This window comes from Lynx canadensis, chromosome A1 (genome assembly GCF_007474595.2).
Source record: "Lynx canadensis isolate LIC74 chromosome A1, mLynCan4.pri.v2, whole genome shotgun sequence".
Lineage (NCBI taxonomy): Eukaryota > Metazoa > Chordata > Mammalia > Carnivora > Felidae > Lynx > Lynx canadensis.
The window spans coordinates 211,133,586-211,151,303 of NC_044303.2; the positions used below are offsets into that span (position 1 = coordinate 211,133,586).

The 17,718-nt window shown below is 43.5% G+C and overlaps 1 protein-coding gene and 1 long non-coding RNA gene across 5 annotated transcripts in view; both read left to right on the plus strand.

Moving 5' to 3' along the window:
* Nucleotides 1–681: 681 nt before the first annotated feature.
* Nucleotides 682–8,743, plus strand: LOC115524740. The gene is made up of 3 exons (XR_004344208.1): nt 682–838; nt 2,461–2,606; nt 8,476–8,743. It is a non-coding gene; the product is annotated as an uncharacterized LOC115524740 (long non-coding RNA).
* A 1,376-nt stretch (nt 8,744–10,119) lies between these two features.
* LOC115524724 (UDP-glucuronosyltransferase 3A1) overlaps nt 10,120–17,718 on the plus strand; it is a 31,900-nt gene continuing 24,301 nt past the window's right edge. The window contains exons 1-2 of one of the 4 annotated variants that reach the window (XM_030331317.1): nt 10,120–10,137; nt 15,756–15,857. In XM_030331317.1, coding sequence (XP_030187177.1) covers nt 15,824–15,857 — 34 coding nt within the window. In that variant the 5' untranslated portion in view covers nt 10,120–10,137; nt 15,756–15,823. Of the gene's footprint in view, nt 10,138–12,958; nt 13,125–13,153; nt 13,313–14,619; nt 14,639–15,755; nt 15,858–17,718 lie in introns of those variants that run through there. The other 3 variants (XM_030331300.1, XM_030331307.2, XM_030331326.1) reach the window with 3 other exon arrangements.

Here is a 17,718-nt window from a genome sequence, read left to right on the forward strand (position 1 = left end):
AGTCAGAAGAAAGGTCCAAAAAAAGGGACCCTGGGATACGAAAAGAAGAATCCGGGTATCCCGAGTTAGCATTCCAGGCTAGCGCTGCTGAGTTTCACCTGCCCACTTCAAGGAGGCGCCTGTCCTCATGAAATTTTCGTGCAGACCCTCCAAACCCGGATTTCTAGGCAGGGCCAAAGAGGTGGGTCCCAATAGCTATCAAAGGGCCGAGCAGGGGCGGGGGAAAGAAGCCAGGCCAGACCCTTGGCTGCGACCCGGTCGGAGAAGGCACCCCGCTCTCGGGTCCTGCAGCCTGGAGTTCGCCCCCCATGCGGTGCCAGGCCCACGGCGCAGCACAGCGCCCGGCGTGGCGGGCACCGCGCGCGCGAGTAGCGCAGGGCCGACCGCGCTGCTTCTGGCGTTGCTGCCGCCGGGGCTCTTGCTGCCGGAAGGCGCCCAAATCCCGGCCGCGTCCTCTTTGGGTGAGTGCGGGGCGGGCAGCGCGCGCGCTTGGGCCGCCCCTCCGCGGCTGGGCTGGGGAAGCTCCTGGAGTCTGCGCCGCCGCGCGCCGGCGGAAGGTGACTGCAGGCGGGCGCCTGGGGGCGGCGCCGGCGAGGAGGACTGTGCCCTTTGCCCTAGGCGGTCTCCGCCAGCCTTCCGTCGCTCCTTCACGTCAATCTGGTCGGGCCGAGTTCTGGCGCGGGAGTGAGGACGGGCTGCAGGGACCGCTCGTTAACTTTAAACAGAGCAAAGAGCAATGTTATGTAAGCAAAAAAATGAATGAATGTATGTGGAGATAGCAAAGGAACTACAATTCAGGACAAGGAACCTATGGCGAAGCCCAAGAGACGAAGAGAAGGTCAGCTTTTATTAGGTCTGAGGAGGAAATTGGGGAGGGTTTATTCTGAACAAAAGTTCCTTGGAGAAGAACAAGAGTTGGAGACTGGGGCAGTTTCTCATTGGTTGCAGGCAGCTGGGGCAGGTTGAGAGCTCCTTTCCTTTTCTTAAAGGCAGGAGATAAAAAAAACTCCCGTGTGAAAAGTGCCTCCCGTGGTGGAAACCATGATCTTCCTTCTTCCTGCTGCTTCCGTGGGCTGTGTGGTGCGTGCGTGAGAGCTCCCCCTTCAGGGCTTCCTCGCTCTACTCTAAAGGTTTCCTTTATTTTCACACCCACCACGTCTGAATTCTTACTGGAGCCAAGCTCAGACCCAAAATAAGTACCCCCCCCACCCCCCGCACAAAGCATTTACACTTAAAGGAAGTTTCTAGTTTTAAGGACTAGTTCCACCTCCGCCCCATGACTGCCTCCTGGGCTCACTTTCCAGCCACTTTCTGGTTTCCACTGTCGCAAAAATTCCCAAAGAGGAGGATACCCCTCCTCTTTGGGTATCTAGGATACCCCTGATCTGCTGTCTGCTATAGGAAGTCGTAGGTATACCACCAAGTGGAATTAGTTTTTGGAGCTTGATTAAGGGGCATGACCTTAAAATTTTTTTTTTTATTTTTAATATTTATGTTAGAGACAGAGTATGAGGGGGGTAGGGTCAGAGAGAGAGGGAGACACAGAATTCCAGGCTCCAGGCTCCGAGCTGTCAGCACAGAGCTCATTGTGGGGCTCAAACCCACCAACCAGTGAGATCATGACCTGAGCCTAAGTCACTCAACTGACTGAGCCACCCAGGTGCCCCAAGGGGCTTGACCTTTTAAAAAATGTAGTGTATTTCCTAGAAAGAAGAATACTTTAAGCTCTAAGTAAGTCCTCAAGAACTTATCACATTGTCATGGATAGAGCCCCTCCCGTTGCAGGATTTTTTTTTTTTTTTTTTTTTTTTTTTACCTCACTTCCTCAGAATTTATTGTCTCCCCACCTGGAAAAACGAAGAAGTGGACACAAAATAAAATGAGCAGCAGGCAAAAGTTTATTAGAATATAAGATTAGAAAGTAAGAATAGTATGAAAACTCTCTTTACAGAGAGGGGACGTTTGAAAGTGAATGCCCCCAACTATGGGCAAGGGACTTTATTTAATACGGTTTTGGTCCATTCCCCACCCCCCCCAACTTTTTTTTCCTTTGTTGGCCTGATTAGGTGCTGAGTTGTTCATTTCTGTGGGAAACATGAGTGGGGGAAGGAGTAGGTAGTGTTTGTTACCTTCTTAAGAAAAACTTTAAGTCTGAGGGAATTTCTCTCATGGTTAGATGTTCCCAGCATTGTTTTAAAATATGTGTTTTCTCTACATCCAGGGACCGCAAGTCCTAACCTTTTCCTCTCTACCTATCATTCTGGGTCACAGGACAGGGAAACTAGAGGAGAGTTGCCGCAGGTGAGGGCAGGTGAGTCCTCATTCTGCATGAGGACTCTGAGGGTCCAGGGCGGGGTTGCCCATATAGGAAATGAAGAGGCAGATGAAGCTTTCCTTCTGCTCACCATCCAGCAAAGGTTTATCCTGAAGCTTCTCTGTTTCCCTACCCTCCCACCCTAGCCTTTCTCTTCATGGACCTCACAAAAATGAAGCCCTGTTCCCAAGGGGAAGCCATTATCTACTGATGGCCCAGGTATCTCAGATTCTTCAAGACCATGGGCATGATGTGATCTTACTTCAACAGAATGGACTTTCATTCACATTAGGTATCCTGTCTTTCTATTCCATGTTCTGTCCAATAGAAATACAACATGAGCTATAAATGCAAGCCCCATGATGTATTTATATTCCAGAAGACACATGAAAAATAAAAACAGGTCAAACTAATTTTCATCATACATTTTATTGAAAGTCGTATATCCAAAATATCATTTCAACGTGTAAACAATATAAAAATTATTAATGACATAGTTCACATTTGTTTGTGTTAAGTCTTTGAAATCTGGTGTGTATTTCACAATTCACACTAGCCACATTTCAAGTGTTCAACAGCCACATGTAGCTGATGGCTGCCATATTGGACAATACTGTTTGGACCCTCCTACCATAGGTGATAAACCTTGCATATGTTAAATGTTCAGCAAAACTTCATTTTAGTTCTACTGAGTTATTACAATGAAAATGATATGTGTGTGGTATCTGTGTTTATTTCAAAGTCCATCTTAAACCATAACTCTAGCATAAGAAAGTTTGAAACACTGTTTCACTCTCTTCATCATCTTCTGCATCCCTCCATCTCACATCCTCTCACTTCTGTCTTCAACCCATTCATGCAAACCCTTCGCACACATTTCCAGATCAATTTGACAAAATACTGCTTTATGTTGCATGAAACCTTGTGTATAATTTGTGGAGATTGGATCAAGATGATTTCTCTTTTTTTTTTAGAGTAGGCTCCATGCCCAGTGTGGACCCCAACCTGGGGCTTGAACTCAAGACCCTAAGATCAAGACCCTGAGCTGAGAGATCAAGAGTCGGATGCTTAACCAACTGAGCCACCCAGGCACCCCATCACAATGATTTTTCTGATAACAATCCAGGAAAAGAAAACAGCAAAATTGCAGGAGAAACTTATCAAACAACTAATACAAGAAAAATTTCCAGAACTAAAATACGTGTAGCTCCATACTGAAAGATCCCACCTGCATTCAACACAAAGAATAAAAAAATGACCTACACCAGGGGAAATCATGGTGACATTTCAGAATAGCAGTGGTTAATAAAAAGCAATCTAAATGTTTTGGGGTGCCTGGGTGGCTCAGTCAGTTAAGTGTTTGATTCTTGATTTCAGCTCATGTCATGATCTCACAGTTCCCACATGATCCCACAGAGAAGGTTTGAGCCCCATATGGGGCTCCACACTGACTGTCTAGAGCCTGCTTAGGATTCTCTCTCTCCCTGTCTCTCTCTGCCCCTCCCTGACTCACATGTGCTCTCTCTCTGTCAAAGTAAATATAAACTTAAAAAAAAAAACTATTTTAAAAGCAACCTAAATGTTTTGATATACTGCAATGATGAGTAGGACTCAGAATGGCATCAAACTTTTTAGCATTGACATACAGCAGTGGACACAGAAAACCCAACAAGACTTGACAGTAAAATAGTCTCAAAGGTTTTCCTTTTCATATACCACTTCTTAAGAAGTTATTACAGAGTTTAGTCCCAGCAGAACAATGGGGTGACCAAGAAAGAGGAAGACGAAGGGTAAGTATATAGAAGTGGCAAAACAAGAGAGTGTTAAGATTTGTCCTAATGTATCAGCTGTGCAGTTGGCCTGGAGAGCAGTTGGTCCAGGTTGAATTGATAGAAGAATCCAGAAAGAACATCTCTGGAGGGAAAAAAAAAAATTAGTCAATAAGTTGACCTTATTGAAAATCCTATTGAGAGAATATTGGAGGGAGTTGAGAGACTGGCCAATAGGCACAGAAACAAAACAAAACAAAACAAAACAGGCCTAAACAAATGAAAAGTATTCCCTCTGTTCTCCCATCCTCCAACTAGATTTAGCAGGGAACATACACTTTTCGACTGTGACCTACAGGGCCTAACACTATTTATGCAAGTCTTTTCTCTCTCATATTGTTAATGTTTATATTTTCTTTCTCTCTTTTTTTAAGTTTTTTAAACTTATTTTGAGTGAGAGAGAGGAGAGAGAGAGAGAGCACGAGGAGGAAAGGGGAAGAGAGAGGGAGAGAGAGAATCCCAAGCAGGCTCCACACTGCCAGCGCAGACCCTTATGTGCGTTTTGATATCATGAACCATGAGGTCATGACCTGAGCCAAAATCCGGAGTTGGACACTTAACTGGCTGAGCCACCCAGGTGTTCCTATTTTCATGTGCTAATTTCCAAAAATGTATACCAAATGTCTTGAATTTCTCAAAACTAGTCCCTGTGTTACTTAATTTTTTTTTCTTTTTTAATTAAGGCTCCATGCCAAATGTAGGGCTTGAACTCACAACCCTGAGATCAAGAGTTGCGTGCTCTACCGACTGAGACAGGCAGGTACCCCTTTAAACATTTATTTTAAAAGCTTAATTTTTGGGGCGCCTGGGTGGCGCAGTCGGTTAAGCGTCCGACTTCAGCCAGGTCACGATCTCGCGGTCCGTGAGTTCGAGCCCCGCGTCAGGCTCTGGGCTGATGGCTCGGAGCCTGGAGCGTGTTTCCAATTCTGTGTCTCCCTCTCTCTCTGCCCCTCCCCCGTTCATGCTCTGTCTCTCTCTGTCCCAAAAATAAATAAAAACGTTGAAAAAAAAAATTAAAAAAAAAAAAAAAAGCTTAAGTTTTAAAATGTATCCCCACCAACATATATGAAATTGGTAGTAGCACATAGAGAGAATTACTGTACTAACTGCTAAGCTAATTACGTTGTTTGTACACTTCATAATGCCTACCTCTTTCTTTTTAAACACTTAACACACTGGTAATTTTTTCCTTGTAATGATTTGCTCAATATCTGCTTTCCCTGTCAAACCGTAAGGTCCATAAGAGCAAAGATCATGTTTTCCTTGCACACTACGAGATCCACAGAACCTATCATAGTGTATGGCATATAGTAGGCAGAAAGTAAACATTTAATTACACTACCTAAAGGTCAAGATGTATAAAAATACTAGGCCAAATTATAAGTTACATCTTCCTTGACTAGTTTTTTATAGTTATTGAAACCTTTGATATCGTCCCAGATATAACTGGGAAAATTATCTTGACTTGATCGTTGGATTCAAGAAGGCTTCTTGGACTCTTCTCTCTCTGGCTTAAAGTAGTTGTCTGCCTGCACCCCCCACCCTCCAATCCAATCAGAACACCCTCATCAAACTTATTATAACCTAAAATGACTGCCCATTTGGCCGCATTTATTTTCTCCTCATAATCTTGTGACCTTTGGAAGAAGGCTGCCCTGCTCATCACACTGCTGAAGTGACAAAACAAATTCCTCTCTCTTGTCCCCAGTAATTGTCAGTAATTATCCTCATAGAAAGTATTTTCTTCATTGAAACAGCACTCTTAACCACTTTTTTGTCCCAACATTATTTCATTCCATCTTCTTTTCCCTGAACCAATTTTATTATTAAAAAATTTTTTTTAATGTTTATTTATTTTTGAGAGAGAAAGAGAGAGAGAGAGAGCAGGGGAGGGGCAGAGAGAGAGGGAGACACAGAATCTGAAGTAGGCTCCAGGCTCTGAGCTGTCAGCACAGAGCCCAACGTGGGGCTCGAATCCATGAACCATGAGATCATGACCTGAGCGGAAGTCTGACACTTGATGGACTGAGCCACCCAGGCACCCCCAATTTTTTTTTTAATGTTTGTTTATTTATTTGTTTTTATTTAGAGTGCGAGCTGGGGAGGGGCACAGAGAGAGGGAGAGAGAGGATCCTGGTCAGTCTCTGTGCCCAACGCAGGGCTCAATCTCATGAACCGTAAGATCATGACCTGAGCCGAAATCAACAGTTGGAGGCTTAACCAACTGAGCCACCCAGGCATCCATCCAGAACCAATTTTAGAAATAGTTGAGCCATTTAAATAGGCATGAATGGTGGTATACCCTGTGTCCTTATGTTAGGATAAATGCATATTTGCCTTCTCTGTCTCTCAGGAGGGCACTTCTGAACCCTGGCTGCATATTAGAATTACCTGAGGAGCTTTGAACAAATGCTTATGTTTGGGGTTCACTTTCAGAAAGTCTCATGTAAACTATTTATGGTGAAGTCCAGGCATAGATATATTTGTAACGCTCCCCTATAGCACACAGAGTAGAGACCTTCCTCCTGGAGCCATGTTTCTGTTTTCCCCTTCACCACTCTCCAGAGGTTCTCTCTAAGTGTTGGGCCTTCACTTTAGTGAAAGGAGATCATGCAGCTGATTGTTGATCTGCAGTTCATAAGTCAAGTGCCTAAATCCTGGGCATGAGTAGTAGGAATCTCATTTTTCAGCCCATATTCTGCATCCTGAATCATCAGTGCAGAATCACTTTGGTGCGGCATTTGTCAAATGTTGTATAAACCATAGCACATGTTTAACCATTATTAAAAGAAAAGTAAATGAATCCCCAATAAAACAAAGTAAATCCTCAAGTAAAAGCTGACACAGGACATTAATCTTCAGCAGGGTTGTTGGAATCTGTATCATAGAAGAGGCCCTGAGAGGGAGGTAAAGGTACAAAATCCTCATTCACTGGCCCTTAAGTGGGAACCCCAAGCACCAGTCACATTTTTGAAGGATTTGTTGCCAGTGGAGTGTGAAGACATCCATTGGTCCAATAGTTGAAAGCAAGAAACCAGCAGATGTCACTAACACACAGCTTTTACAGTGGTTTCTCCAATGGAAAAAGCTGTTTTTTCACTTGTGTTCATGAGACCCTGTAATCAGGATGCTCACAGCTGCGGGAAAACAAGTCCTACACACAGGTATATTTAAGAACAAAGTTTGCCGGGCACCTGAGTGGCTCAGTTGGTTGGGTGTCCAACTTCGGCTCAGGTCATGATCTCATGGTTCGTGGGTTCAAGCCCCGCGTTGGGCTCTGTGCTGACAGCTCAGAGCCTGGGGCCTGCTTCGGATTCTGTGACTCCCTCTCTCTCTGGCCCTCCCCCACTCACACTCTGTCTCTCTCTGCCTCTCAAAAATAAATAAAAATGTAAAAAAAAAAAACCAAAAAACAAAGTTTGCATATAATTGGAGGTCTTACAGAACGTCATGGATGAGCTTCAGGATTCAACCAGTGGAGAGAGATCAGAGACACCAGCCATAGCTGGTAATATGTCCCACAGCAGGAAGAGCGCCAAAAGATGGGTAGGATTTTGATGAGGGGAAGAAAGGAAGAGGAAGAAAGCAGGAACATTCTAAGCATCAGAAAGAATTGTAGCAAAGAAAAAACAGAAAAATGCCATGGTAGATTTGGAGGTCATGAAAGGACCAGTATCTGGATCAGAAAGTTCTCAGGAGAGAGCAGTAGAACAGGTTGCTGCCAAAAGTGCTTTCTGGGGGGCGCCTGGGTGGCGCAGTCGGTTAAGCGTCCGACTTCAGCCAGGTCACGATCTCGCGGTCCGTGGGTTCGAGCCCCGCGTCAGGCTCTGGGCTGATGGCTCGGAGCCTGGAGCCTGTTTCCGATTCTGTGTCTCCCTCTCTCTCTGCCCCTCCCCCGTTCATGCTCTGTCTCTCTCTGTCCCAAAAATAAATAAACGTTGAAAAAAAAAATTAAAAAAAAAAAAGTGCTTTCTGGGTGTTCACTTCTGGTGTGAAGATTCTTTAGTGTGTTTGAAGATTAACACCATTTGTGAATATTGAATATCTCTCACTTCTTTTTTTTTCTTTTTTTGCAGGAGCTCATTTACAAACCTTTTAAAGGTCATGTAGCTTCATGACACAACTCAGTGTAGTCATTTTTTAGGAAGGACAGATATTATGGGCTCCTTAAAGAATGAGAGTTTTGACCTAGTGGTGGTTGATGCTATAGGATCGTTACACTTTCCTGGTTGCTGAGAAACTTGGAAGGCTGTCTGTGACCTCTTTACTAGCACATTTGAAATATCAATTTTGGGCTGTCTGAACCTGTGTCTTGCATGTCCTCCCTGACAGATCACATGGATTTCTGAGACCAGGTGAAGAACTCTCTGATGTTCTTCATTTCAACCTTGAGCAAATGGTATATATTCATACTCAGTTTGATGACACTATCAAGGAACATTTCCCAGAAGGCTCTAGGCCAGAGCTATTTCATCTTCAACTGAAAGCAGAGCTGGGGTTTGTTAGTTTTGGCTTTGGCTTTGTCTTTGCCTTTGCCTGGCCACAGCTTCCCAACACTGTGTATGTTGGACACTTAATGGCCAAACCTGATGAGCCAATACTTCAGGTAAGTAAAACCTTTGTGCCCCATTGGACATGAGGAATCACCCTCATGATGGTGTCATTAGTGCACAGATGGCAATTGCTCAGACAAGGGGTAAATCTAGGTTTTTTTAAATTTTCTTTTAACATTTTTTAAATGTTTATTTTTGAGAGAAAGAGAAAGAACGTGAGCAGGGGAGGGGCAGAGAGAGAGAGACAGACACAGAATCTAAAGCAGGTTCCAGTCTCCGAGCTGTCAGTGCAGAGCCTGATGCAGGGCTTGAACTCACAAAGTGTGAGTTCATGACCTGAACTGAATCAGATGCCTAATTGACTAAGCCACCCAGACACCCCTATATTTCAATTTTCAAATGCTTTTGGTATTATATAGAAATACAGTTGACTTTTATATGTCAGCCTTGAGTCCTGAAATTTTAATAAGTTCACTTATTAGACTATTGGGTTATTTTGTAGCTTCCATAGGGTTTTCTATATAGATAATAGTGTCTCATAAAACTGAGAACATTTTCTTTCCATTCATTATTTCTTTTACCCATTTTTCTTGTTTTATTGTCCTGGCTAGAGTTTAAACCATGATGTTGAATAAAAGTGGTGAGAGCTGACATCTCTACTTTGTTCCTGTCTTAGGTGGAAAGAGTTCAATATTTTACCGGTAAGTATGATTACAGTACAGATTTTTTTCAACATATGCCTTTTATCATATTGAAGAGATTACTTTCTATTCCTAGCCATGCGGAGAGTTTTTATAAGAAAAGAGTGTTGAATTTTGTCGAAGATTTGTTCTGCATTTATTGAGGAGATCATGTGATACTTCCTTTTTACTCTATTATTGTGGTGAATTATAATGATTAGTTTTTGACTGTTAAATTGACCTTGCATCCTTGGATAAAAGAATTGGTGATGATGTATTATGTTTTTCGATATATTGCTGGATTCTATTTTAAAATATTTTAAAGGCCTCATAAAACTATATCACATGGATTTCTGGGGCTGAGTGAAGAACTGTCTGATGTTCTTTATTGTATTTATGAGGTTATGCTTCTATAGGTGTCTTTTTAGAAATCTTTTGATTCTGAATTCAATTTTTATTAAAAAATTGAAATTTAAATTACCTATTTGAAGTTACTTAAAATTTATAATTCTTCTAGTGTCAGTTTTGGTAAGTTGTGTTTTAAAAAAATTTTTTTTTAATGTTTATTTATTTTTGAGAGAGAGATACACACAGAGTGCGAGCAGGGGAGGAGCAGAGATAGGGAGACACAGATCTGAAGCAGGTGCCAGGCTGGGAGTTGTCAGCACAGAGCCTGATGCGGGGCTGGAACTCACGAACCACGAGATCATGACCTGAGCCGAAGTCAGACGCTAAACAGACTGAGTCACCCAGGCACCCCAGTAAGTTGCGTTTTTTTTTTTTCAAATAATTTGCTCACTTCATGTATTTGACAAGAAATATTTCATTTTTCGGAGAAATAAGGTGATATATGGGCCCTGGGAGCACTGAAACAATTGGTGCTCTACTATGGGTATCTCATCAGTTGTATATGCTGCCTTGTCAGAGCCTTTCCCAACCCAACCCCAGTATACATATATACAGCTCCAGTGAGCCATTACCCTTCCACACTGGTGTTTCAGGATTATGCAGGTCACACTCTGCATTAGTTTTCCTCAAAGTGTGGTTCTTAGCCCATCTTTGTCAGGTTCACTTGAGATGCTTATTAAAAATACGGATTCTAAGCCCCACCCAAGAACTACTGCATAGAATCTCCAGGTTTGAATCCTGGTAATTTGCATTTTCAACAACAACCAAACTGCATTTATACAAACTAAATATTTGAGGCTATAAATCTGACTGTGAGGCAACCACTATTTTTTATTCTTTCCCTCCATAGTCTGTGTGAAATCCCAAAGTGAATGAGCAAAACTGAAAAGGAAATTTTATTAGAAAATCATAAGGAAGCAAAATATAGTACTAAACTGTATTTATTGAAAAAAATCCACATATTCGTGGACCTGTGCAGTTCAAACCCATCTGTTCAAGGGTCAATTATGTATATTCAGTCTAAATACAGAAAGAACTGCAAACAAAACTTGTCTACTGAGTAGGTTTTTTATAGTTGTGTGGGGTAGTGTATTTGACCTCACTTTCTAGGCATGATAGGACTGAGCAAATGAGGAAATGTATTGATATTGTTTCTTACATTAGGAAAAGACAATTACAAATGTGGAAATGAGGAAGATTAGAACAACCCCTGTGATATATTGAATTGAGATATCAGTATGAATTCATAATTTTTTCTATAGGCAGAGAAATAAATATAGGATCTTGATATCTACATCTATAGCCATATATTTCCTAGTTCTGTCCACTGAAAGGATTATAAACAGTGGTGCTTTGTTAGCAATGATCACACCTAGCAACCATATAGGTATCTTTTGGTCTAGTAGATCATAAACTCCATGAATGTAGGGACTGATAAAGGGCAACTTTACCTTTCAGCATTAAATTGGATTCTGTGCACACAGGAGTTTTAATAAAATTAAACTCTTTAAGGCATCCAGCTGGTAAATTGCAGGCCAGGTTATAATTACCTGAAAACCAGCCTTCTCTGTTCAGCCTAAGCTGCTGAGAACCTGCCATCTAATGTTGCCACCAACCCTCTGTCTCTGCCAACCTGTACGTTTCAGCAGCGGTGGCCCCAGCACCATCAGATGCTCCTGCACCCTGAGCCCCCCACCCCCACCAGGGGCTGGTGGGCTGGATCTACCACATCCTCCAGGTATAGGGTGTAGCACAACTCAGGCCCACACTTTCCAATAACTGTGGCATGAACGTACCTCCTGAATGTCTTATTGTCCCTGCTGATGGTCACCCTGGGCACTGTGTGGCTGTGTGGGAAGCTGTTGAGTGTGGTGGCCAGGCGGCTGTGTGGGCCCTGAAGCTGAAGGCCCGAAGCCAAGTGTAGGCTTGGGGGATGCCATATTGGAGGGGGGGTGTTACCATTTCTTATGAGCTTCCCACCAGTTCTGGCAACTCCTGTTATCCATATCATATCCATGTGCTAATTTTGTTGTAAATACCTGCTGATTGGCTTCTTCTTAAAATTAGAATTCTTTATTCAGCCCGTATGGCCTTCTTTATTTGCCAGTCAGGCAGGGCTGTTGTATGATTTTGTTCCCACGGTAATTTGGACCAGTGGCCTTCATATTTTAAGCCTTGAAGCCACCTTCTTTGTCATGCCCCTGTTGGAGGAGCATCAGCCTGAACCATTCCAGCCTCCATGTCCAGTCCCTTCTCAGGCTGTTTCCCTCGCTCCTGCCTCTGCCACCCACTATAACACTGAAAACAGGCACCTGACAAACTTTTTCATTTTCTATTTGCCTTTCCTGCAAACTCTTGTCAATCTATCTTGTTGGAGCAAGAGGAGCCCCTGCCTCATGGAAAACAAAAGTCTTCCAGAATTATCATACCCCTCCACTTGGAAAAGAGACTCCATCCTCCTTCCCCAGAATTCTGTCACCTGACAACCCAAGGCTGTAAGGGAAGCTGCACCGAAATCCTTTATAAGAGCCAGTCTTGTTTTGAGGATAGAAAATGCAAAAATGCCTTCTGGGGCTTGCATGCCCTGTCCTTCCCAGGGCTGACATTGCAAAGAGTCAGAATGACAAGATGTCCTCAGTTTGTGCCTGAGGAGACTGTGGAAATATCCCCAGTCCTATTTTATGATGCTCATTGGAATTATAGTCTCAGCAGTAGAGGTTCAAACCTTCAGGTAAAGACTTGGACTTGTAGAGTTAGGACTCTAGCACGTCTTCATAAATAAATGACCTCCTTAAGAGGTCCTCAGAATACAGTCCAGGAATGATAGGTGGACTTCTCTTGGGGATTGACTTCTAGAGAGTAGACACAACTCCTTCCAGGGAGCGGTGTCTTGAGATTGGAAGACTCGCAGAGATTTTAAGCAGGTACCTGGGGAAATGGGGCATGGGGATGACAGTATGAGGTCAATAGTGCAGTTAGGAGGTGGGAAAATTCGTGGAAGAGTCTCTAAACGGAGATGGGTCTGAGTCACCTGGGGGTGGCACTATCTTGGAAGTGACTTCCTGAAGTCCCTGCCATTCCTGGTTCAGAGTATGTTCTCTGCAGAGAGTGTAGTGATTCCATGGAAGGAGAGGGGTTAAGGAGCGCTCACTAACTCCTCCTTCCTTCTGCCAGATGCCTGAGGTTAGGGAGGGTGAGGACATATTAGCCAGTGGAGCAAACACCCGGGGAGGAGGAGCAGAAGGGCAAGAAGTCACAGACAGAAAGAGACTACAGGCAGGATCCACCTCTCACCTCTTCCCAAGCTGCCTGCCAGTGCATCTCCTTGGCTGCCAGTGCAGTGCGTGTCCCCAGGGCGCACAGGTTACTGTGTGGGGCGCGGGGTGCAGGCTCTGGGCACAGAACCGGGCTCCGCAGCTGGTACAGGAGTGAGCATGGCGGGGCAGCGAGTGCTGCTGCTAGCTGGCTTCCTTCTGCCCGGGTTCCTGCTCTCTGAGGCCGCCAAGATCCTAACCCTGTCTTTGGTGGGTGAGTGCGTGGCTGGAGAATCAGACACAGGCTCTTCCCAGACACCTGCGTGAAGGCTCAGGCACATAGCCCTGGGCCAAAGGGTCACTCTGTGGGGTTTTCCAGACAGCGCTTGGGTCCCAGGCTGCAGGAGGGACAGGCGGGAGGGGGTTGTTGGGGCATGAGGAGCCCCTGCCTCATGTAGGGGTGAAGAAGATACTTCTGGAGAAAGTAGAATACCCTTTCCTCTCTCTTCCTATTCAGACTAGCTCTCCGAGGCACAGGGATGGGGTGAGAGGTTTGAGATCCCTCCCTGTGCTCCAGACGCAGGGCAACGTCTTCCCCAGGGCGGTTTGGACATTCAGAGGCTCACCCTAAGCTTCTCAGGGGTGTGCAGCAATTGTCAACAGAGACGGGGTCGTGGGGGGAGCATTTGCAGGTTCTTGGAGGCCCAGGGAAGAGCTCACGGGGACAGCAGCACGGATTTTCTGAGGCTGCATGGGAGCCAATTGGAGAAGGGAAGGCATTTCAATAACAGTTAGGAGGGTGTTTTCATCCAGAGAAAACCTAGAGAACTGGCCAGGGTTGGGGACTGGACCCTGGGCGTTCAGGTCTCTCCAGTGCCCACTCCTTTTCACCCGTGGGGCTGGAAGTGTTTGAAGGACTTGAGGGACTGTTAATTTTGCATTTTGTGGCCTCAGTTTTATCTCCTTTACTTTTGCACCAAAGGGACTAGCAGATGAAAAGGAAAATCATATCAGGATAAAGGGTCATCCTCGGATGGAGCTTCCCCAACATTGTATTTCAACTCACAGGGGGCTCTTTTAGGTCACTTGACTGTATAGGTCACTGGGAATCGGGGGATCTTAGAGCTGGAAGGACGCTGAATCATCTCATTTAGCCCCCACGGTGTTTTCCTGAACAAGAAACTTAAGGGTCAGCACCTTTGCCAGAGCACACTGGACCTCCTTAAAGGCACACAGCAGGAATTTACTCCGCTCTCTCAGCCCAGGAGCAGCCTTTTCACAGCTTCCAATCTCATGCACTTTTAGTGGGTAGTTTTAAAAATCACTCTTTAAGAAACCCTGTAACTGCATTTGAATTCCTTTTTTATTCATTTAGTTTTCTTTCCGATTGTTAGTAGCAGTGACACAAAAGCACTCCCTCCCTTCTTGTAAGTACATGTCCTCTGGACTCTGTGAGGTGGGGAGGAAGGTGTGGTTTGGAGGCACTGAAGCCCTGCCTCTGTTCCAGAATGCACTGTGCTCACCAAGACCTTTAGGAATGGCTGCCTGTGCAGGTGCAGGAAGCCTTCTCTCCTGAATCCATTTCCTGCATGGGTTAAAGGTAGAGTCAGAGCAGGGAGTCTGAGGGGGTAGGGTTCATGTTTTATGTAATCTGTGTTACCTCAGGGCAACACAAGTATAGCTATTAAAAACTAGAGTATAAGAAACTAGATGCACACTATTGCTGTAGCTCTTTTTTAAACTTTTTTATTACTGTGGTTCCACATCCATGTGAGCTGACCCAATCATCATGGGACCTTCATCTTCCAAACAACCCCCAGTTCCCAGCTTGGGCAAATTCTATTCCTTCCCGTGTGGTCTGGCTTTGACTATTGCTGAGACTCATAGATTCCATAAAAATGGCCCCTGGTAGCATATGGTTTTAGATACAACTTGATGTGATAGAAACTGTACCTCCCCAGGGGATCATACTCTGTTTCCTTAGGATCCCAGGATATTTCTAGGATGGGTGGTGTCTCAGTCTCTCATGCATACAGGATCCTGCAGTTCCACTGCAAGCGTCCACAATTATTCTGAATGCCTTAATTTGATATTCAGCAAAATGCAGACCCCAACTGAGAAGCCTCCTGCCAAATATATTTGAATCTGAAGAATTTTGGCTCTAAGTGATGTCTCTCTCTCCTTTGCTCCAGTGGCTCTTTCCTGGACTGATGTTAAGTTCCCATGTTTTGGCCCTCACATTAGCCTAAATTTCCAGAGAGAAGGATTCCAGAAATGCTCTGATTAATTTTCCGCTAGGAGTCCTTCACACTCATATATAGCACTGTGCCAAACTTTCCATCAGTACAGTTATTTCTGTAGGGCACCAAGTGTCCATAAGGCCTGGCTAGAATCAGCATGTGCTTAGAATCAGGAACTCCTTAAAGCCTAAGCACAGAGAGGCTCATCACACTGATGTTTGGTCACTTTTGTGACCAGAGTCACACAAAAGAATCAGAGGGAGGTTTGCCGAGGTCAAGGGTTTGGGCAAGTAGGCTCAGGGTGAGTGGCTGTGCCTTACCCAGATGGAGATGGGCAGCGTGGCTGATGAAGCTGATCTTCCTCTACTCACTGTCATCTTTCTGTTCTCTATCTCTCATGTGTTGGCTCTATCACCCCATCAACTTCACGCACTCTATTCTCATGATTACAAAGATGCAGTTGTGAATTGTTCCTAGGTGGGAGCCATCATCTGCTGCTGGACCGGGTGTCTCAGATTCTTCAAGATCATGGTCATAATGTCACCATGCTTCACCAGAGAGGGAATTCATTCATATCAGGTATCTTTTCCCACTAATCCTTGATTCCTTCTGCTCTATGCAAAGTGTAGAGTGAAGCAACAATGCCTTTTGCATAAATGGGCTCAGAAAAGTGTTTTTAAAATCTAATTGGACCCAAACAATGAAAAGTGTGTGTGTGTGTGTGTGTGTGTGTGTGTGTGTGTGTGCGCATTTAAGTAAGGTGTTGTAAAACTTGCTGGCTATGTCTACCAGCACTCCACACTCTGTAGTCTCATATTTTCCTCCCTTACCTTCATCCCAACCAACAGTCCACATATTATTACAGGTTATTTTGGTAAATGGCACTTCATAACATAGCTTGAAAATATGTGAACAGAAGTGTTCATCCACATATAAGATTTCTAATAGGAAAGGATCATTCCTTTTTTTTTTTTTATATCAGAGATTACTTTTCTTCCTACGATAACTGAAATTTAAGAAAGGTCTCTCAGGAAGCCCCTTATTTAGGCAGGTAAGATCAGATCCTATAATTGAGATGATTTTGTTTTCTTGAAAAAATCAATGACTGCCCATGAGTTTGTGGATAATGATGTTGGATGTTCTTAACTGAATCATCGAATCCAATGAATGTTAGTCAAAATGAGCAAGGAAATCTTATCAACTCTTCTCTGTTGACAGACAAGACGTCAGCAACCCAGAGAACTGAAATGAATTGCCCAAGGTCATATGGCAGGTTAATAATAGTGTTGGGTGGCTTTAGGACTTTAAGCTCTGGATTGCTCAATCTGTAGTTTTCTCAGGCTTTGATTTAAAAAAGATTCAATTTTAATCAGCATCTTTGAGGAATAAAATTCTGAGAAATTGTAAAATTTTGAAGGTGATCAGCCTTTGTTGTTGTTTAGATTTTATTAAAAACAAATTTTTTTTACTGTGAAAATTTCTTCTAAGATATTTATTGTGGGAAAATATACACAGCATAAAATTGATCACCAAACATTTTGTTTGGACAGTTTAGTGACTTTAAATACATTCACATTGTTGTGCAACCATCACTCTAGAACATTTTCATCATCACAAACAGGAACTCTGTACTGATTATATGGTAACTGCCAAATACCCTTTGCCTGAAGCCCTTGGTAACCACTACTGTACCTTACCTCTCGAAAAATTTGGCTATTCTAGGTATTTCATTTAAATAGAAATATACAGTATCTGTCTTTTTGTGTCTGGCTCATTTCACTTTGTATCATGTTTAAGACTCATTCATGTTGTTGTATGGATCACAATCTCTTTCCTTTTTAAGGCTGAATAATGTTGCATTGTAAGTACATACCACATTTTGTTAATCCAGTCATCATCTGTCAATGGACATTTGCACTGTTTCCCCCTTTTGGATATTGTGAATAATGCTGTTGTGAAAGCTGCTGTAGAAATATGTCTTTGAGTGCCTACTTAAGGCCATTTAAATCACTTTCTAGATTAGGTTTTTCATTCTTCAGTGAATATTATTTATATACATATCTCTTTGTATCTGCCTTGATGACAGACATGAATAAAGAACTGTAGTTTGTTGATAATTTGTCAGTGTAGTTAATCTTGATTTTGAAAATTGCAATTAAATTTAATTAAAATTTAAATGAAGTTATGTTAAATTAGAATTTCAGATTGATTAAAAAATAATTTCAGCAGGGGCACCTGGATGGCTCAGTCGGTTATGCATCTGATTTTGGCTCATGTCATGATCTTCTGGTTTGTGAGTTTGAGTCCTGCATTGGGCTTGCTGCTGTTAGCACAGACCCTGCTTCGGGTTGTGTCTCCCTGTGACTCTGCCTGTCCCCCACTGGTTCTCTCTCTCTCTCTCTCAAATAAAATAAAACTTAAAAAGAAAGTGTCTAGGGGA